Below are 22434 nucleotides of genomic sequence, written 5' to 3' on the forward strand. Positions count from 1 at the left end.
GTTATGCCTCCGCCCCAAGCCACGGTGACCACGGATGCCTCCCGTCTAGGGTGTGGGGGGCATTGCTAGGGCAGGACTGTCCAAGGCACGTGGACCCCAAACAAGACCATTCTGCATATCAATTTTTTGGAGATGAGGGCAGTCCTTTTAGTGTTGCAAGCCCTTCATGCTTCTCTTCCTCTGGAAACTATTGCGATTAAGTCAGACAATGTGTCAGTGGTCTGGTATATTAGCAAACAGGGGGGAACCAGGACCTACCCACTTTGTCAAGAGGCCATGCGAGTGTGGGAATGGGCGATCTCCACCAACCGTTTTCTGATAATGCACATCCCGGGTCGGTCCAACATTTTAGCGGGCAAAACTGAGCAGGACTATCCTTTTGCCCTACGAGTGGTGTCTGAACCCTTATGTAGAGGAGCAGATCTTCCTCAAGTGGGGTCAGTCTTGCTTCTATGTCTTCACATCGCCGTCCAACGCAAAGTGCAGCAAGTTTTTCGCTCTGATTCCCCCACGGGGGGAACCCCCAGAGACGCTCTTGTCCATGCTTGGCCACCTGGTCTTCTTTATTTGTACCCCCCCCCGCTTCCTCTCATGACAAAATTCTTGCAGAAAGCTTGGCAGTTGGGGAGCAGGATTATCCTCATAGCTCCATTCTAGCTTTGTCATATTTGGTTTCCCTGTCTACGGTCTCATCTAGTAGCTCTGCCCTGGATATTGGATACCATTCCGGATCTCATTCGTCATCCCTTGGGAATTCCTCCCCCAAATCTGGACCGCCTCAAGCTTACTGCTTTGTTGCTCCAGTTCCATTAATTACCAGGACTCCCAGTCTCTCTCCCCCCGTTAAGTCTATTCTGGTGGCGGCGCACAAGTCCTCTGCGAAGAAGGTGTACCGTAGTAAATGGAAGCGTTTTTCCATTTGGGCTTCTCAGAGAAATTTGGATCCCTTTACCGCTCCTCTTCCAGCGGTATTAGAATTTTTGTCTCAAATTTTCCAGCAGGGGGCAAACTTCTCTACGGTGAAAGTCCAGCTGGTGGCTATATCCCATTTTCATGTAGGAGAAAATTCAGGTTCTCTAGCTGCTGCCAGAATTTGTAAGACCTTTATCAAAGATACTTTTTTACTGAGACCTCCTATTAAGCATCTTTCCCTTCCGTGGGATTTGACCTTGGTTCTTCAGGCCTTAGTTGTGCCTTCATTCGAACCCGCAGCTTCAGTTAATTTGAAATTCTTGTCATGGAAGACAGCTTTCCTAGTGGCTATCACCTCAGTCAGGAAAGTGATGGAGCTTCAAGCCTTATGTATGAAACCCCCGTGCTTAGTTCTTCATAAGGATAGGGTGTCTCTCAGGACTAACCCTTCTTTCCTTCCTAAAGTCGCTGCAGAGTCAAACATTAGTCAGTCTATTAATCTCCCAGTATTCTTCCCTAACATTCAAAATAAAGGGGAATACAAACTTCATTTGCTGGACGTTCACAGACAGTTACGCCCTTCTGTAAGTCTAATCAGCTTTTTGTTTCCTTTGCCAAACCCTTTTTGGGGAAACCAGTTTCAGAGGTGACTCTTGCTAGGTGGATCTCTCTCTGTATTTTGCAGACATATAAGGAGCATGGATTACCAGAACCAACCAGGATTCATGCTCATTCTACTCGTTCTATGGCTACTTCTGCATTTTGGTCCAGAGTTTCCCTGGATGACATTTGTTCAGCGGCTACCTGGGCTTCCTCTCACACTTTATTACTCATTATAAGTTGGACATGGTATCTAGAGGAAGGGCTTCTTTGGGTTCTGTAGTGCTCCAGAATATCCTTCCTTAAGGGCCTCCCAAGACTTTTGGTAGCTGGGGACTCTGTCCCACAGGTTGATGACCAAATGAAGTTAACTACTTCAGATAAAGAAGTTATGTACTCACCATAACGTTCTATCTGAGTAGGTAACTTCATTTGTCAGCCACCTACCCTCTCTCCTTCCCCATGCCCTTGGTAGCTTATGTCTGTTTTTGGGCTCAGAGTTCTGGGTCTGGTGAGCCTAGTTTATGTATTCAGGTCAAGTTATGTCTCTTGGGTTGATGTGTGTCACGCTGCAGGTGGCAAACTCGATCTGAGTGTTGGAAGGAGGTTGCAGTGTAGTATGGGTAAGGGGAGGAGCTTGGAGCTCGGATCTTAGCTTTGGAAAGCTGCTGGCTCGGATCTGAAACCCACAGGTTGATGACAAATGAAGTCTAACTACTCAGATGGAACATTATGGTGAGTACATAGCTTCTTTTTTTTAATACTCTGGTGCTAAACTTTATTAGTCGATTAATTTATTCTTAGACAATAAACTTAGTTTGGTGGATTTTTTTATGTTGCTTTCCTGAGATTTATTAGACTTGCAAACAAAAGTGCACTTTGCTGTCTCTTGGTTTGTAGTTATTTTTAGTGCACACTGTTACTTTTTTCTGGTTCACAGTAAAAGTTTATTTGGTCTTCAGGTACCTCTTAAAACCAGACCAACTCTTCTGATAAAAGTGGTGTTTTAATTGTCCTTAAAACAGTCCATTCATCTCCTGATTTTCTTTTTGAGCTCCAAAAGCAAGGGAGAGAGGCAGCGGGCTCTTCACACCATGCACATGTACTGACAGTTTTAAGTTCTACATGAAGTTAGTACTTGAGCTTTGGATGGTGGCACAGCTGCTCATCTCTTATGAGCCTGGGAGGGAAAAGCTAGCAGTTGTGTGCTTCAATTGTTTGCTTTAGTTACAGACATTCTGTACCTACATGTACAGAAACCTATCTAATTTTCCTTATGTTTGCACTGTCCTTCGTAAATCTCTAATTTATTTTAATAGTTAAAAAAACAGCAACGAGGAGATTGTTTTCTTCATCACTTCTCCTGCAGTGCTGTTGATTGTCAGTCTGCACCTTCAGCAGACATTTACTGCTGGGTCAGTGTCTCCAGTAGGCAGGCCTCATTTGGTACTTTAAAAGTTCAGGAATCAGCCGTTTTAAGTTTTTTTTTTTTTTTGCTCCCACTGCTTGTCAGCCATCAGATCCTTTCTGGGTCTCTTGGCCCATTCATTTCCCATTAACTGGGCAAGAGTAAACTGAGAAGGGTGATCAAGCGTGGTTCAGATTTTTCTTCTCTAACCCTAACACCAGCACATGCTCATTTCCATTTAGTAAGGGGTTGGTGTGCAATGGGCCTTTGTGATGTAGTCCACACCTCTTGTATGATGTGATCAGATGGCCCTACCTCCCCCCTGTAGGCAGTCATGTCCACATGATTCCTGGCTCACACCATGGATTCTACCATGGAAAATATGCTCAGGAGCACATATCACCACCCCATCAAAGAGAGAGAAGCAGGCATAAGTCTCATTTCTCCTATCACAACTCCAGCAGGCATCAGAGTCACTAGTAGAATTCTGTTCACCTGGATTATAATTGGGGCTTTATCCTTCTTAGTCAATGGATCTGGCTAACCATCTGAGTTTTTGCCACTTGGTTGTCCTCTTGACTTTTTTTGTACCCTGAGAGGTTGTTTCCAGTTGTAGACGGACTGTAAGAAGGGTCCCCAGTATTACATATAGTGTGCCATCTTGCCATATCAGTTGGCCTATAAGGGGACCCTCTTTAGTGGGCCACAAATATGCTTCAGCAATGCCCCTTTTATTTTTACGTTTTCTCTACCTGGTATCTACTGTTGAAGTCCTTGTGAAATGGGCTAGTACTTATTTGTTTCTTTGTAAAGGTGTAGTTGTCAAGACCTCACTGTTTTTACTTTTTTCTTGAATTGTAGTGGGTGTGCTTGCTTTAGAGGTTGTGCACATCCTTAGTTTGGTGCATACCCAGGGAAAAAATGCACCCCCATAAAGTTGTCACTTTAGAGAAAAATAGCAATATCAGGAGTGTATGTATGTTAATTCCAGTCAGAAATCCTCACAAGTCTTACTTATTTCTGTACACAGTCTCCAGAGTAATCGTAAAGTTTCCAATCTCTGTTATACAATAAATACTCATTACTATTCCAAAATGAGCATGTTTATTGCACCGCACAACCGGCATGTCTGTTGTACATTCTGTGCAAGTGTGGGAATGTAAGTCCCATATGCATGCACAGTGCATCAGTCTAGGGAAGACTATCTGGAAGAAACTGAAATGCCCTTATACAAGTATGTTATTTATGAAATATAAGTAGTTTAATTTTAAATAATGTAATTGTATAATGTGATTGTGGGTATATCAGGATTTACCCATGGTTGGCTTTGTTAATCACTCTGGCTTCGCTGTCATGATCAAAACACATCAGCAGTGGGTGTATCCTGATACACCCATGCACAGTCGTGGGATATTGCGTAAGTATTTACCTGTTTAAAATCCTCATTAGGTTCAGATATTCCACTTTCCTCCTCCCACAAAAACTGATCATCTTTTCTGGGAAAAGCCTAAAACTCTCTGGGACCGTCTTTTGTTCTTCCTCCCCTATCATAACAAATGATGAGACATTTTAGGTTATACTTGAGGAGCCCTCTGTAGTTCACAAATATGACTGTTCTTTCACATAAATATGAAGGAAATGGGGAAAGTAGCCAAAGCAGATTCCTCATGAAGATGTCCTACAAGTGTAAAACTAGAAAATGTGGTAGATCAGCAGGTAGGCGATATCTCATTCATATTCCCTCTGTGCGGAACGTCCAGAAACATTTAGGAATCCGCATTAAACAACCAAGTTTTCAACAGTTAGACCTTTAATAAATTAAAGGTCAGTGCACAAACACCAGCCTTTGCTCCATTCTCCACCCCTTTCCGTCATGTAAGGCAAATGCTTTCTATTTCTTTTGGAATCAGGACTTGTAACTTTTTTGCAGTTCACTCTAATACTCAAGTACTGTTCTAAGCTGAAAGGGATGTGGCTGACTTAATTGTTAGAATACCTAATTGATCGAGCCCACTGTGGTTGACATTTCTATTTTGATTAGCAATTTTTCTAGTGTTGATTGTTCCTCTTTGCTGAACAGTGCTGTGCATGCATATGACAAGTCTTCTGGAGGATTTTTTCCAACACCGAACAACTCCTCTTTTTCTGCAGGAGTGATTCTTACCATGAGAGAAGCAAAAAGCATGTCAGAGTAGAAAAGGTTTCTCTTTTGGACAGTAGAACATTATTACCCCAGCCACTGCTTGGTTATTAAACCTTATTTGCGATTATTTAAACCATATTTTAAAAGACAAGCTTGTCTTATTTTTCAGTGAATGTACATCTGTCTGTAATTTCACCCACTTTGTTGTTAACCTCTTCAGTATAAAGAGACCCTAAGTAAAACCTTCCTTGATATAATTGCTGAATTTGAGGCTACTTCAACAAACTATTTCTATTTATTCCTATGTCTAGGTTTCAAGATTTTTGTTGGAAAAAAGACACTACCAACTTCTGAAGTGTTTCTATAGGTCATTTTCTGTTCTAGCAGTAATCTCAGCAAGTAAGATTTCTGAGTTGCAGACATTTATGTGTACTAAACCTTGCACAGTTACTCATAATGATAGGATGGACATGAAAACAAGCCCATTTGCAGTGCTTGCTATTTTCTTGTTACTTGTACAATACATTACTTATTTAATTTGTACTGTGAAATTTAATTTGTGCTCTTAAATTTCTTATTGTATATATTGTACTGTGGAGCTTTTCTCCCTGGGCCTCTGCTGAAAAAGGGCTCAAGCTCAGTTGGACTATCCAGGTCAACAAATGTCAAATAAATAAAAAAAAATAATAATTGAAGTCCTTCTGTCTGCTTTTATCCATGCTGTGCAGGTGCCATTTTTTCCAAAACATGAAAACAAAAGTAAAGGCGGCTGCTGTGGTACAGTGGTTACAGTGTTGCCTCACAGCAAAAGGTTCTCTGGTTCGATTCTCAGGTGGGGTGCTTCCTGTGTGGAGTCTGCATGTCCTCTCAGTGGTTGCGTGGGTTTCCTCTGAGTACTCCTTTTTCCTCCCACATTCCAAAGACATATGCAGTAGGTGGATTGGACACTCTAAATTGGCTGTAGGTGCAAGTGAGTGATACAGATGAAGTACAACTGCAGGGCTAGTCACCGGGGGTATAAATCCTGGCTCGAGATGTGATTGACACCGTGCAAAATGGGAAAAAGGGGTTGAGGATGGATGGATGAAAGCAAAAGTAAAGCTGCTTATTTGCTTTTGTATGTGCTGAGACAGCTTGGATATTGTGTGAAAATGAAACTTTTCCTCTGTGCTTCTTGTGCCTCATGCCTGCTGATAATCAAACTGTTGTCATTCTCTGTCTGTTCATCATTAATTCTGCTGCTTCACCTCTCTCAACATGCACCTCACCTCTATGGAGTGACATCCTCTTTCTGGAAAAGGCTAGCCTCAAGATAAGTTACTGTAATTGGGCTGGGTGTAGTAGGCGAGTGCTAGGCAATCAGTCTGCAAGCTTAGCCAGTAACCTGTACTTAAAAGTTCCATCCAGCCGTAAGGAGCATAACTAAAGATAGATGAGTGAAATTTGAGGTTGCCCTTCTAATTGTCTAGATTTACTTTGTTCATGGCAAGGGTGCTACTCTGTTTAATATGTAGTCAGTTTTTTTCCAGGTGTGGAGGAATATGTTAGGATATAAATCTGTCACACCAGCACGTCTTATGTATCCGTTGATGATTATCTTGTACTTTAACTAGGTATTTGAGGACCCACTGGTTCTGCAAAGCAGGGAGCCAAGGGAGGATTGAATCTTTTGTGACTTGAAAGACTATTTTCAGATATCCACAAAGGAGTCTTTAAGAGATCGAATATAGAGAAGACTGCAGTCTTTCCTGATAAGTAAGATTTTTGAAGCCAGTGCTCTTTTTAGCTAAGAATATCTAAGGTCTTTCAAGTTGACTGATATATTTGGACAGATGCATTCAAAAGGGGCAGTATATTGAATAATGGGTCTAATAAGTAAAGGGACTTCTTTGGATCTAAAGGCAATGCATTTACAATTGGATGAAGCAGACAGGAGGCTTTCCAAACTACTGCACAGAAATGATACTCAAAAGATAAGGAGTTATCCTTAAGAGTGTATAGATCCTTTACCACAATGACTGATTGGAGGGTATGTCACCTATATGGTATGCCATGTTTTTTTAACAAAATGAACCATATCACATTTTGTCACATGTAAGGAAAATTATCTCAAATTAAATCAGTTGTTAATGTGGTCTAGCCTATTTTGGAGCAAATGTGAGTTAGTAGAATATCATTCCATGCAGCCAATGAATTGTGTTATGATATCTGCTCCCACCACACACACAGAACTTCAGATCTTGGTTGGCTCTGAGCTTTCAGTGCCACTTTTGTCCCATAAGCCTGAGGAACTGGCTTCACTGTCCCAAACCGGTGCCATCCACATTTATGGACAGACCGTAATTTTTTTCCTTGGTGGTGAACTGCCCAGCAGCACCTCAACTGTAGAAATCACCCTGTGTTTACTTTGGTGGAGGGAGGGGTTTGCTATGAGCCTTAACTCCACCCCCATGGTTGACCGTGAGCAATTGCTTTACTACAAGTACCTGTAGTGTCTACCTCCACACTGCTGCATGTATCCCTTGAAGGTTACAGCAGCAAATGGCTTTGTAACACCAAGCCTTTGCACCTGTCCATAGTGTTGTAAGCCTGATTCCCCCCTTCCTCACCATTAAATGTCACCTTCATACTCCATTCCTCAAAGATGGGCATGCCTGTGTTAGCTACTCAACCCCCCCCCCCCCCCAGTAATTCCATCAACAGATGTTCATCATGTTTCACTGCTGCAGCCCTTACAAAATGGGTTTTCTGGCTCCCGGTAGCCCACATTTGGCCAGAATACCAAAGTCCTTGGTATATGACGTCGGCTGCCTTCGGTTTAGGCCTGACGTCAAGTACAAAAGAAGGCAGCCAACTCCATTTCCTCAATCTTTCTTGCCGCGGAGCCTGAAGCAGAAGCATTTTCATGAGTGCCGGTTGGCCGAGTACCTTCTTTTTGTATTCCGACTGCTTAGTTGAAGACATCCTCAGATAAGTACCCCATTGGGGACCCTCTTTTCTTGCTTTAACGAATGTCAGAGAAAGTTAATAACAGTCTTGTCTGTGGAAAACAGATTCCGCACCGTGATTTTCACTCCTGTTGTATTACTTGTTTGGGCCTTGAGCACGACATCCCTAATTGTGTTCTCTGTGCTTCTTTCAACCCGCGTACCATACACCGTAGATGTAGGATCTTGTTCAAGCATTTCGGAGTTTGGCCTAAGTTCGTCAGTATGGCGTCTTCTGGTCTTCCGAATTCAGATGTTCCTAAGAAGCGCAAGGATAAGGACTGCGACAGGCTTAGGGTCAAATTAGCCAACGACATCCCTGTTAAGTTGGTTGTTGGCCCAGCGGTAGTCAGTGAGGCACTTTCTTTGTCCCTGCAGTCCGCGGAGATTCAGCAGCAAGCATCTGCGGAGACCTTTTCTGAGTCCTCCATAACGCAGGCTTCCACTTCTTCTGACCCTCTGCCAGTCTCCGCCTCTGGTGGATCAGGAGCCGCTAAGCAGGCACCGGCTTCTGAGGCCTCTTTTCTCCGCCTGGAGACCAGATCCAGACCGATGACCTTAATTCAGACTTCTGCAGTGGCTAGGCCTCCTGAGTTCCTCCGGCTTTCTAGCAGGCCATCCAGCCGAAAATCTTCTCCAAAGCAGGTGCTGGCCTCCCCTCAAATGCCTCAGGCTCAGATGGTTAAAATGACTAGTGATCTCTTGACCCTTATCAAGGGCTCTCAGCCACCTCCTTCTAAAAGAATTGTCCCCAGAAGCTTTTTCTGCCTCAGACTCTGAGGTTTCCAGCAACTTGGCTGATGAAGAGGGAAACTCTCCACTTTTTTCTGGTTTTGAGGATTCTGATGCAGAAGTCTCCATCCCTTCTGCCTCTCCTCCAGATTTTTCTTTTGGAGATGCTCTGAATACTCTTAGGGAGCATTTCAGATGGGAAAGTCAGGACTACCCTCAGTCTAAGAAACGGATTAGGGAATTCTTGGATTTTCCACAGCATAAGCCTTTGGCTATCCCTCCAGTTTTGGGAGTTGTTGTTGATGTTTTCATGGAGAATTCTTTGACTCCTAATTCTGCTCCTCCTGCTCCCAGAAAGCCTGACAGGTATTATAGAGTTCCTGATTCTCATCACTTCCTTTTCAAGAATCCTACTGCTGATCCAGAGATTAATGCTCAGGGCTCTAAGGGTGTTAAAGCCATGGTTGCTAAAAGTCCTGTTCCTTCTGACAGGTAATCTAGGGCCTTGGATAGATGGGGTAAAAAGGTTTATACTTGTTCCACCCTGGCTATTAGGTCTGTTAATTGTCTTTTACATATGCTTTAGTATCAGCAGTATACTTTGGAGGCTATTAAGGCTAAAATTGCTGGTGTTCCTTCCCTGATGGAGAGTAAGGACATGCATGATTTATTGAATTCTGCCACTCTTGTCACTAAACATTCTCTACATTGTGGTTTTGACACTTTGGAGGCTTCTTGCAGGGCAGCAGCTACTGGTTCTGTCATTAGAAGACATGCTTGGCTCAGGGAACAGCCCCTTTCTGAACCTGTCAAATCTAAATTACTGGATGTGCCTTTGCACAAGGACAATCTTTTTGGTAGCAAAGCAGAACAGGTGTTGAAAAAGTTGGAGGATAAAGCCAAATCTATGCAAACTGTTAAGGACTTTCTGCAAGTTCAGCCTCCTCGTTTTAGTAGACATGACCCTTCTAAGAATTGGACTTTTCCTGACCCTAGTAAACAGAGTCACACTAGGCCTAGGGGCTACAGGTCTTCTAGGGGATTGACTTCACCCCTCAAAAGGCTAAGCACTGGCAGGCTTCCTCTTCAAAATTGGGGAGTTCTAAGCAACCTTCCCAAAGCAAGCATTCCCAATGACTCTGGCCTTCCCCTGCCTGCCTCTGCGGACACAGGGTTTCCTTTGTGGGGGGGAGGTTAGCCATTTTTGCAAATGTCTGGTTCACCATCACAGACGACAAATGGGTGCTCAAAAATAGTATTCCAGGGCTACAAGTTCTCCTTTCACACCTTCCCTGTCCACCAAGGATAACAAGATATCCCCCCAAATCAAAGGACAGAACCAGAAAAACAAGTTTCTTCTTTACTAAACCTGGGAGCAATAGAGCCAGTTACTGCACTACAGATAGGCCAGGGTTTCTACTCAAGACTTTTCCTGATCCCCAAAAAAGGGGGCACCTGCACCCTATTCTGGATTTGTCCATTCTAAACACTTTTCTGGTGATTCCCAAATTCAAAATGCTCGCTCTTCAGCAGTTGCTGCCAATGCTGGCCAAGGATTCCTAGCTGGTGACTTTGGATCTCAAATAAGCTTATCTGCACATCCCAGTAAGGGAAAGCTGCAAGGCAGTTCCTTCGCTTCAGGGTGGGGAACAGGCACTTCCAATTCTCTGCACTGCCCTTTGGCTTATCTACTGCTCCCAGAGTTTTTACCAAATGCCTGTCTCCAGTCATTGCTTTTTGCAGGCAAAGAAACATTTAAATTTACCCTTACTTGGACAATTGTCTTATTCAGGCAAACTGTCCAGAGCAACTTCTAAAGCATTTGGACTTTGTAAAGAACCTTCTCACCTCTTTTTTGCTACACCATCAGTGAAAAGAAGTCAACATTGGTACCCACCAGGGAGATTGTATTCTTGGGAGCGAGCCTGAACACAGCCACCCAGATGGTATTCCTCCCTCAAGAGAAACAAATGGATCTTTCAAATTGCTTCAAAAATTTGGCAAGCATGACCCATCTCTCTGCAAGGCAATTCCTGCAAGCCCTGGGATTCATGGCTTCATGTATTCTGATGATTCCATATGCCAGACTGCATATGAGGAAAATACAATGGTACCTCAAAAACCTTTGGTGTCAACACACTCAGGATTTAGACTTGATACTTCCCCTGATTCCCTGCCTGCAGATGGAGTTCCTTTGGTGGGCGACGGCCTGTGCACAGAACAAAGGCCTGCCTTTCTGTCCACCTCCTGCCAGCCAGACTTTCACCACGGATGTCTCGGACTATGCTTGGGGAGCACATGTAGAGGGCAGATGCATTCAGGGGACTTGGAACTTTCAACAGGTTCATTTGCACATAAATCTGAAGGAATTGATGGCAGTCCAGCAGACCTTAATGGCTTTCAAACATCTTCTCTCTCCTGGTACTCTTCTGGTCAGGACAGACAACTCCACAATCATGTGGTACATCAAGAAGCAGGGAGGGACGCATACCCCCTGTGCAGACAAAGCATGATATTATGGTCCATAGCAGCTTCCATGGGCATTCGTCTGGCAGCTCAGTTTCTTCCAGGAAGGCTCAACACCCTGGCAGACCAGTTGAGCAGACAGGTCCTGGATCCTCACGAGTGGCAACTAAACAAGACTATCTTCTATCGCATCATTCAGTGCTGGGCCACTCCCTAGGTGGATCTCTTCTCATCTCCAACCAACCACCTTCTTCCAACCTTTTGCATCAGGGATCATCACAACAAAGCTTGGAAGGTGGATGCTCTGTCCTTCCTCTGGACACAGCTCTCGATCTCTGCATTCCCTCCTCTGCCTCTTCTTCCCAGAGTGCTGTTAAAGATAAGGGACGAAAAACCAAGGGCCATCATCATAGCTCCATACTGGCTCAGACAACATTGGTATCCACTACTTTGCAGTCTCTCCCAGTCTCAGCCTTGGCATCTTCCCTGATACCAGATTTCTTGGTTCAGGAGGGGGGGGAAATTCTGCATCCTTATCTTCAGACTCTGCATTTGGCAGCTTGACTCATAATTTAAACCTTTCCCAACAAGTGGTTGAGGTCCTTCGTGAGGCCAGGAGGCCTAGCACTAGGAAATCTTACGCAGATAAGTGGAAAAGATTCTCCATTTGGATGCAGAGTAGAGGGGAAGACCCTTCTCAACCTACTCTTCCTCTTATTCTTGACTTAATGGTGGACTTTCCTTTTCTTCTATCAAAATCCATGCTTCAGCTATTTCTGCTCATTGTTCCTTTGAGCATCCCATTTTCTCTCATCCCTTGATGACACAGTTCCTCAGGGGAGCTAGCAATTTAAAGCCTCCCAGAAGGGCACCTACTCCTGCTTGGGATCTCAGTTTTGTACTTGAGAAACTTAATCTGCCTCCTTTTGAACCAGCTGCCTCAGCAGACCTGAAGTTTCTCTCCTGGAAAACTGCCTTTCTTTTGGCTATTACTTCATCTAGAAGAGTTTCTGAGCTGCAGGCCTTAATGGCAGTAGAGCCTTTTATCATCTTCCATGTGGATCGGGTTTCTCCTAGATTAGTACTAAGCTAACTGCCCTTGAGAGCCATTTAAAGCCTAGCCAATTATCCCTTATGAGACTCAAACCCTGCACCTTGTGTTTGTAAGGCAAACACCTTAACCATTAGGCCACCCTCCTCTCTTCGAGCTAATCCCTCCTTTATGCCTAAGGTGGTTTCTAGCCTGACTCTTAACCAGTCTATCTACCTGCCTACCTTCTTTCCTAATCCTCAGAGTAAAAGATAAAGGTTACTGAATTCCCTGGATGTGCATTGACAGTTTAGTATTCACTGTTGCAGTCCTGGTTTCCCCCTTCTACCCCCCCATTTTTTCCTAGGGCACAGACTGGATTTTCTTTTCCTGGTCTAACCTTTTTTTGAGGGCTCCTGACAGTTAAGGCAAGAAAAACTGAGGAAATGGCATTGGCTGCCTTTTGTACCTGATGTCCTGACATCAGGCCTAAACCAAAGGCAGCTGATGTCATATACCAAGGATTTTGGTATTCTGGCTGACTGTGGGCAACCGGGAGCCAGATAACCCATTTTTTTAAGGATTGCAACAGTGAATGCACTCGAACATCTACATTTATGGTAAGTGTACACAACTGTACTTTCTTCCAGTGCCTGTACCCCTACTTGGTCTTGGTTAGTATATGTTGTAGTGAGGGTTTTATTCCCCTACAGTACAGAGTCAACACATGTAAAGAAAACTGGAGGAGAATCTGTCTGTGACAAAGCAGTCTCAACTAAAGTACTGCCATCATTATAAGTTAGACATAGCTCTTCCTGAAGCTGTATTATTTGGCCTTTAAGTTGATTGACCGTATGCATGTTGGGGTGCCTGGGAAAAGTAGTTAGTCCCAGCTATATAGATGGACATCCTGACCTTTGCCTCTGATAGTTTCAGAAGACATGACCAAAGCAAAGAATCAAAACTAATGCTAAAACTTAACATTTTGACACATTTCTGTTGATAGACTGCAAGAGTTGTTGGTTATTATTTCAGAAAATAAAGATCCCATAGATATATGCATTCACAAACGCACACGCACACACACACACACACACACACACACACACACACACACACACATATAGGTTTATCCAAATGTTGAAGTAACTTACCTCGACTGTGCACATCCCCAAACAGGAACAATGGAAAAACATCCAGCCGATTGCTCAGAATGTCGGTCTTTTCGAAGGAAACAGTCAGCACTCGACTGATCACCATTTAGGAAATACATTCACTAGTATGCAGTGAAATTTCTACTGTTTTGCAGGGGGGCAAGTCTCCCTGTGCCCCCACCCCCAACCCCTGGTACTTGTATTTTTTAACTCCAAGATCGAACTACCGTGAGGAGAAGGGTAATTTTCCCGATCCCTACTGTAGTGCGATGCACTTCAAAACACAGATGTTCAAAACTGCAAACACAAGCTATACATGTCGACGTTTCAAAGTTGACAGGAATTGTGTTCGCAGTTTTGCCTCTCTGCACCTCCGTGTTCAACCTTCTCACAGTCGAAATTAGTCACTTCAAAATTTTGATAGTAAACCACACACATACATATATAACTATAGTAAAACTAAGACTGCCATAATAATGACTAACTAGAGTAAAGAGTACAATGCCTTCACTTAATTGTTTTATCCTTTTCAGTGTATGAAGCATTGTGACTACATTAAAACCTCTGAAGGACATTATGTAAGAATTTGCTGCTTACATGTGAAGGACACACGACTGTGAGGACAAGGTGCATAACAAAATATGTACAGCATATACACAGTAAGGGTTCTACAGTTGTCACTGGACAAGGTAGCATGGGTGTGTGCTAGTGCACCCTGTTCATGACTGAAGAAGATAAGTGCACAAGACAGTGATGGAAATGTGTCTGGATGGCAGTGCACCACTGTGGACATCAACAACAGGGTAGATACAAACTTTGATAGTCATTACTTTGTGAATTTATGAATTTCTGAGCTGTTGGATTTTCATAAATTACACATTTCTTACTACAAAACATAGATGGTATAGGGTAGTGCTGCTTTTACATGGGACAGTATGAGCAGTATCCAAAAGACTCTCCCCCATACAAGAGGACATGTGACAGTGTGGAAAAAAGTGGTACCACTGAGACAATCCCAAAAGTAATGCTACTAGAGTTCATGTCTCAAATATCTGATATGTTGAAAACATCAGACAGCTATATATTCCCTTCTTGCCACATGCTATGATCAGGGGAATATAAATCAGACACTAAAGTGACAAGAGTATACATGAGACTCATCGTCCCCATGTGATTAAAATGCCGATTACTTCCCTTCTTTATTACCTTCCTTTGCTGTGCTTCATGAGTTGAGAAAAAATGTACAGGAAAAGGAGATGTCCACTTTTGTTCTCTGTGATGTGGTTGACCAGACTAGACTTTGTCAGGAAAAGATGGCTAGCTCAGGAGAATTAATGTAGAATTTGCATCATGAGTTTTTTTACTTCATCGAGGAATATTCCGTTCATAGTAATCTGGTGGCTGATATTCCATCAGTTAATGTAGGATACTGCATAGTCTGCTGTGTCATCCTACCACAGCTCTGATCTGTACACAGTTACATACTGGGACAGGTTCCTCTTTGCATTTGTTCTGGAAGGATATGCGGCATACAGAGTCAATGGAGTAAAAGAGAAAAGGAAATTAAAGTTGTGGATAACAGGCTGTCAGGAAACTACAAATTGCTCTGACACTGACATAAAAATACACTAGTAGTTGCCATTTTGCAACTCTTTCAGTAGTTAGGCTAAACTTCTGTTGCTGATGGAAGTACGTACTTGTAATCTAACTTAATAGTTTCTATAATACTCGTGTGTTAAATCTTATCTGATTGACTCAATTTACAGGCTAAACTGCAGCAGAAAGAAGAGATGCCTTATCCACAGTATGATATCGGGAAGAACTATGAAATCAAACCTGGAATTCAGACTCCTCCTAGCAGTGAACATCCCCAGGCTGCAGTTGGATCAGTTTCTAGAGTTGGACCTCCACCTGTGGCAATGAAACCTGCCTTTGGTGGTCGAGCAGTTGTTAAGCCAGCAGCACTGCCAACTAATTTTCATGCACAGGAGGAACAGCCTGCAACAAATGAGGGAGAGAATGTTCCAAAGTCTGTTCTGGGGAAAGTGAAAATATTTGAAAATCTGGACGTCCAAGCAAGGACACAACGAATGCTAGAACTACAGGAGGCTGAGAATGCAAGGGTATGAATACAAGTTTTGTTAGATAGCTTTAATAGTATATCTCAACTGATTTTATGGAAAATAAACTGGTTTGGAAAATATGTGGTTTAATGTTGCTTAATGTCAGTGGTGCATCTCAAATGTAATTTTGATGTTGCTTTACAATTTATTTATAATCATGAAATATAGTTTAACAACAGTGTAATTAAATTTGCCCTAACTTATATTGACAATAAAGTCACTACACAGTGAAGTAAGAATTTAAAAGATTATAACAATATCCTTTTTCAAATTATCAACCTTGTTTCAGAATTTTTGTCAAGCTGTTACTCATGCCTGGTATGTTTTGACCAGCACTGCTAGAAAATGTAGACAGCTTTATCAAAAAATGTGGAAATATTTTGCAAACATTGCAAGTTTCAGTACCTGTATTCACTGCCATGTAATAGTTTGGTATGTGCTTCAGGTTGTATTAATCAAGTAGAAAATGAGGCACATGTACTGCCATGTATAGGTTTCATTTTACATCTTCCTTAAATGCAGTACAGACAGTTTTGAACAGTACCTCTTAAAGGTCTCCAGATATGCTAAGCAGTATAACGTATACAAATTAGGCATTCATTTTCCATTTTTAACAGATTATAATGGAAACTTAATTAACTGTGCCTGTTTTACTGAAAATTAATTTATAAATCATTTGGTGAACTGCTGCTCCTCCACCCCACGATGCATTTAGCAGTAAAAGTTAATTCCAAAGCCTCTTAAATGTAGAGATATTAAACTGGCAAATTCTGTGATAAAGACAGGACATTCATTAAATTGTCAGTAGTAAAGGTGTTGGTCATACCTCTCAACTTCTTATCACAAAAAATCTGGACAATGCCTAAAGTGGTAGGACAAAGACCAAAAATTGGGACAGATTTTAATTATTGCTCTTAGAAACTTAGAAAATTATTGCAATAAAAGGGTTTGCATTAGCATGCACTTTCTAAGGGATATCAGTCTGAAATTCAAATGTGTATCATTTAGTGAATTCAACCCTCAACAATTTGCCAGAAGACCACACATTTTATGAGGAACACACCAAAAATATTAGGCAAAAAGGACAGTTGTGAGGGTATGGTATTGGTGTTGGTAATGCACGTTTCCTTACATTTTATAAGCACTTAAACTTGTATGGAATCATTGCATTCAGCTTCCTCGAATGTATTCAGCATTTTAAACAACCAAGTAATTTAAACTTCTCAGGTATTTAAATACATTTAGGATGAACTGTAATAGTAGGGAAACTCAAGCCATAAGTAATAGAAGTTTGTAGTCACTGGCTCATCGGCATGACTTCTCATAACGATTGTGTAATTTTCTTTGTCGCTGAAAAGTTCTCTGACTTTCAGGATTCTTGTAATTGAGTTGTAACATGCAACCTGAATAACAAAACCAGGCACAGGATAAGAAAATGGCTTACCCTGGTGTTCCATATCATATACTGATACTCTCCATCATTTTGTTAAATTAAGCTGTTGCTCTCCTTTGCTAGATTTACTTGAATATGTAAATAGGTTCATTGTTAGTCCAGTCAGAAATGTAATGTTGTAAGTTCTGAAAAAAAAAATGCTGATTTTGTGTGGAGAGAAAGATAAAATACATTTGTGTACAATTTCCACCTGCCATGGTTCCCTGTTGAAAGTACAGTAGTAGTGCAGCTTAGTTAGAATAAAACTGTAATAAATCAGACATTCACTTTTACCACTCAAACTGCCTTAATTACTATTCCCAGTAAGACATTGTCATTCAGCTTGTTCATTTTAGCTTGATTACCATCATTATTGTTTTTCCTTAGAGGGTAGTAAAACATCTGTCTTGTATTGTTTTGCACTAAACCCCAGTTCAGCTGGACAGTTAAGACAATGTTTTCAGGTTACAGTATAAACAAGTAACATGGGCAATACAGCAAACTAGCCTCAAGCATATACTCTTCATAAGTATATACTAGATTAGAAAACACAGGGACCATTATAAGCTTAGCCAAGCATCCCAAATGTATGCAACAAAGTTTTGGTGCCCTAGACATTATTTTAAGATATATATGTAAGTATATAGTAAGCCATACGCTCCAGGGTCATCACAATGAACAAAATATGCTGGAGGGATAGGTTCCTTACCCTGAGACTCTCCATACTCTGGAATAGACTGTACCCATACATGTCAAACAGAGCGTCTCCTTGGCCCTCTTCAAAAGGAACCTTGACAATTGGATGGGAGATAGGAAATTCACCCCGGGATCACATCAGTCGCCCTGCTAGACAGGGGTCCAGGGAAGTAAATACTGTGGAAAAATATCCAGGAAATCGTTATGGTTAGGCTTGTATAGGCCCTAGGGCCAATAGCCTAGTACCAACCTGTGAACATGGGTTCTTAAGCAATTGCAAGCTGCCTCTGTCCATTAGAGGCATAGGTGCCAGGACAGGAGTAAATTTCCCGTCTCCCACTGGTCGAGGTTTAGCTTGAATAGGGTCAGGAAAGAACTCTTCTTCACATGGATGAGAATCCTGTTACAGGAATGGGTATTCTCTGAGAGATGCACATGTCCCTCCAACATGTCCTGTTTATATCGCAAGCAAGATTTAAGTCCCTGAATTAAGTATACCTGATAATGTTTGTTTTGCAGATATGCAAGAAGATCCATCAGAGTGGGACACAGGGATGCCTTTTATGCCAGACGTAGATTGTCCCTCAACAGTCTGTAAGGATTAGAGTTTAGAGATGGAGCTTTAAGGTGATCTGCATAGGACATGTTATTAATAACCTGTATTCTTTCTGTGAGGAACCTCTGTGGACATTTCAGTTGTTGAATGTGCTTGGTCATGTACATACGAAAGGAGGCATTGTACTCAGTGATGGGACTGATGAGGTCTAATACAGTAGAACGATCACTTCCTTGGACCTAGATGCCATACCTTTCCTTACAAGTTGAACAACATAGAATGATTTTTTACTTCCTTAAACAAATGTTAGTCGAAAGCCAGGCTACTGTCTACATACATGCCCAATTCCCTGATTACTGGGCCTACTTTTGAGTCTTATGTTATCCATAAGGTAGTTTCCTGAGGTAGCTGACTTCCCAAAGGGCTCTATTATGCATTTCTTGGCCTTGAGTTTTAAATCATGCCTCTGGCACTAATTATTTGTCTGTGTTGGCCCTTCTTGGAATATATTATTGCCTTGGGAAGGATTCTGTGAAAGCTAGTTCTGTCATCCAGAGGGCCTTAATTTTGGCCTTTACATCTAAGAAGTAGATGCCAAAAAGAGCGGGCCCAGCACAGAGCCCTGAGGGTCTCCGCTAGTGACCAGCCTCTCTGTGGCAGTGGGTTCCCCTAGCTTAACTTCTTGAGTCCTGTCAGTGAGCCAGCCAGCTATCCAGCAGGTGACATATGGGTGTATACCTAATTTTGTGAGCTTGTCTACAATGCCCTAGTATGGTGCTGTGGTGAATACCTGGGCCAGGGCAAGGTAGGCAGTATGGACCATTTTGAGCTCATCCATTTCTTTGGTGACCCTCTTGAAGAAGTTCATCAAGTTGAGTAAGCAAGATCTGCCCTTGAAGATACCAAACTGAGTTGGATCCAGTGACTGATACATGACTACATAGGAACACATGACTACATAGGAACCCATCAGTCTATAATTATTCTTTCCATGGCTTTATAAATGACACTAGTAAGGCTTAAGAGTCAGTTATTTCCAGAGTCCATGGGTAACCTGCCCTTGTGCAGAGGGAATACAGTAGAAGCCCTCCATTTGTTTGGCATGAAACCTGTGTCGTGGCTATGGTTAAATTGTGTTTCTAGTTGCCCTGATAGGTCATATCTCATGCTATTTAGGAGGCATCCTGTGATATTATCAGGTCCAAACATTACAATGTTTTTGGCCTTGGAGAATGTTTTAAAGACCTGCTCCCTAATGATGACTGGGGAAGTAATGGTTGGGGGTATGAAGTTTGTGTTGGAATAATTCCTGAAAATTCCATGTTTACCTGGTGTCACAAGGGTTTATTTTTATTTTGAAGCAGCAGCTTTATGGTCTGACCTGACCAGTGAGGATGTTATGGTATGGTGCAATATTCCTCCATATTGGTGAGGACTAGGTCAAGGATGTTGGCACCCCTAGTGTGTGTTCAGACTAGCTTATTCAGGATGTTCATGTTGACAAAATCCAGGAATCTTTGGACCTGCAAGTCTAGGGTTGTATATGATTCCCAGTTTATATTGGGGTAGTTGAAATCACCCGGGATTATAGTGTTGGGTTGAATGGGAGTGACTCCAGTTTATTTAAGTAAGTGGTATTGGTTTACATTGGGGCACCCTGCTTACATCTCTGTCCCACTATTCATGCATAGGCTATTAGCCAAAATGTCAGCCCACCTATCAGCAAGAGTTGCAATATACCACTCTCAAGAGGTCAATTCAGTTGATCTGACATCAATATTTTATGTATTGATGATTCCAGGGGATTCCTGTGTTAGTGCTAGGAAAACTATCTCCATTGTAGCACACCAGCTTGTCAGCATGATCCAGAGGTTTAAGACTGTCTTGTTAGATGTAAACCCTGCAGCAGTTCCGCATTTGATTCCATGGTCTACATTTGCCTGCTGTGTGACTCCTAAAATAACTCCTTTGGGTTAGGGGTTCTGTAGATGTGGAAGTAGAGCCTATTACAACACTCAGTGTATGGTGGGAGAGGAAGTCAAGTCACCACTGTGAAACTTTGGGACTTATCCCATGTACTTGGAGAACTGTGGAGAAGATGTTGAAGATCTTGGTAAGGTCTATAAAAGTATCTCCAATATATTTGCCCTTTTCACAAGCTATGAAACATAATAATCTCATAACTGAATGTTTAAATAAACAGTCATTGTGTTGCATTTAGTATGGAAGCCATACAGATTAGGGCACAGGAGTGCTTGGTTTCTATAGTACTTTACCTGGGGTTGGGAGTATTGAGAAGAGTCTGAAGTCTGTGCATGCTTTCTGGTTGTTTTTTTTAAGAATAAGTTTAAAGACGGGTTATTCTCTACTTGGAGGAAAATGTGACTGAGGCATTCATTGTAGTTGTGTTTTAGTGGTGTGTATGGTATCTTCTGCTCAAACTTTAATGAATCGTGTGTAGCTCATCTATGCTTATTGGGTTGCCATTGAGGATTTTGTGGAGCATTTTCTCTGTATAAATTTTTGTAAATGCTTTGAATTAGAATAAAGAGAAGAATTATGGTTGGGTGGGGCCAGAGTTAGGTGCATTTTGGAAGATTGGTGGGTGGGGGAGAAGGGTTCAAAACTTGCCAGGAAAGAGAGTGTTTTGGTGTGAGGTGTGGTGGTTTAGTTCAGGTATTTTTAGTCACAGATTGAAGTCTGTAATCCAGGACTCTGTGATGGATATGATGTCTGGGGAATGCTGCTGTAGGAAGGTGTCAGTTTGTTCTAAGTACTGCCTGTATTAAGTAGACAGCATTTTAGAGGAATGGGGCACTTTGGTCTGGAATGTTAGTGGGTGGACCTGGCCTAGATTAATTGTTTCCTTAAAACAGAAGGAGGAAGACTATTGTTGGTAGCTTTGCTAGGAATTTTGACCAGTTTTACTCCTTTGGGGAGGGTTATGTGGTAGTCTTAATGTTGTCTTGTTGGAGACTGGAGATGGGTGGTTATCTGAGGTACATGTATGTTTGTTTTGCCTTCATGTCAGTGGCTTACATTTAGCTATCCAGATGCAAATACGAGATGGTGTGGGCTTCTTATGATTAAGACAGTCAGCCCCCTCCCCCCGCTTTTTTTTTTTAAGAAAAAAGTGTCATTATCCACAAAGTTGGTACAACTAAAGAAAAATATGAACCATTCTTGATGGCTACCCAAATGGTGACCCCTCCGGATAGAGCCTCATCTTGGTGAAGGGGAACAAGTGAGACTATTTTCTAGGACACAGTCAGTAGTCGTTCATAGGTTAGTACTAAGCTAACTGCTCTTGCGAGCCATTTTAAGCCTAGCCAATTATCCCTTGTGAGACTCAAACCCTGCACTTTGTGTTTGTAAGGCAAACACCTTAACCATTAGGCCACCCTCCCAACCCCGTTGGGGGTGTGGGGGTAAAAAGCTGCAAACAAATTAAAAATTAGAGAAAGTGTCATTATCACAGATATGCATTATAAATTTTTGTTGATCTTCTAACAACACATTATGAAATTAATGATCATACAAGCAGATTACTTGGGTCTATATGTCTTAGCTAATCACACTCTCCTAGAGGACCTGTTTCAGTCTGACAGTGTTCTTCATTTCAGCATAGTAAGAAATAAGCAGTCTTAGTAAAGATCATTTTTGAGTTGTAGCATTTGTATGTTAAAGTTTTTCTTGTATAGCCTTCAGGTCTACTGTAAAAAACGCATTGTTCAAGTTAGTTGCACCACTTACGTTTAATTAATACACATATTATATCACTGCAGCTGGAATTAGCCCAGAAGAATCCAGACTTGTATGCAGTTCCAGTCAAACCATCTCAACAAGTCAGGTAGGAAGATTTTTTTCAACTTGCTGTATTTTTGCAGTGCTTCGGTGTTCTTTGTTTATCAGACTGTGCAAAAAACTCTGAAATGGATGTTTAAATGCTTGTGAGAATATACACCAAGTATGATGTCTTAACATTTTGCAATTCTTCCTTTATTTCATCTTTTTCTATTTGTTCATAGGTTCATATGTAGGTACTAGGCAATTGGCCCTAGGGGCCTATACAAGCCCAGCCAAAAAGGTGCCCAGGCTTTTGCCACCCAAGAAAATTATTTTCCTGTGCCACTGTCGAGCATAGCCACAGAGGTGATCCCCGGGGTGAATTTCCTATTTCCAATCCAATCATCAA

General features: G+C 42.0%; 1 protein-coding gene across 3 annotated transcripts in view; it reads left to right on the top strand.

Annotated features, from left to right (window-relative positions):
- TJP2 (tight junction protein 2) overlaps positions 1-22434 on the top strand; it is a 2224967-nt gene that overhangs the window by 2157354 nt on the left and 45179 nt on the right. For all 3 annotated transcript variants that reach the window (XM_044064349.1, XM_044064348.1, XM_044064350.1), the window contains 2 exons: positions 15199-15555; positions 22025-22089. In XM_044064349.1, the coding sequence (XP_043920284.1) occupies positions 15199-15555; positions 22025-22089 (422 nt within the window). The remainder of the gene's footprint in view (positions 1-15198; positions 15556-22024; positions 22090-22434) is intronic.

The sequence above is a fragment of the Protopterus annectens genome, chromosome 2.part2 (genome assembly GCF_019279795.1).
Source record: "Protopterus annectens isolate FY-2018-M chromosome 2.part2, PAN1.0, whole genome shotgun sequence".
NCBI lineage: Eukaryota > Metazoa > Chordata > Ceratodontiformes > Protopteridae > Protopterus > Protopterus annectens.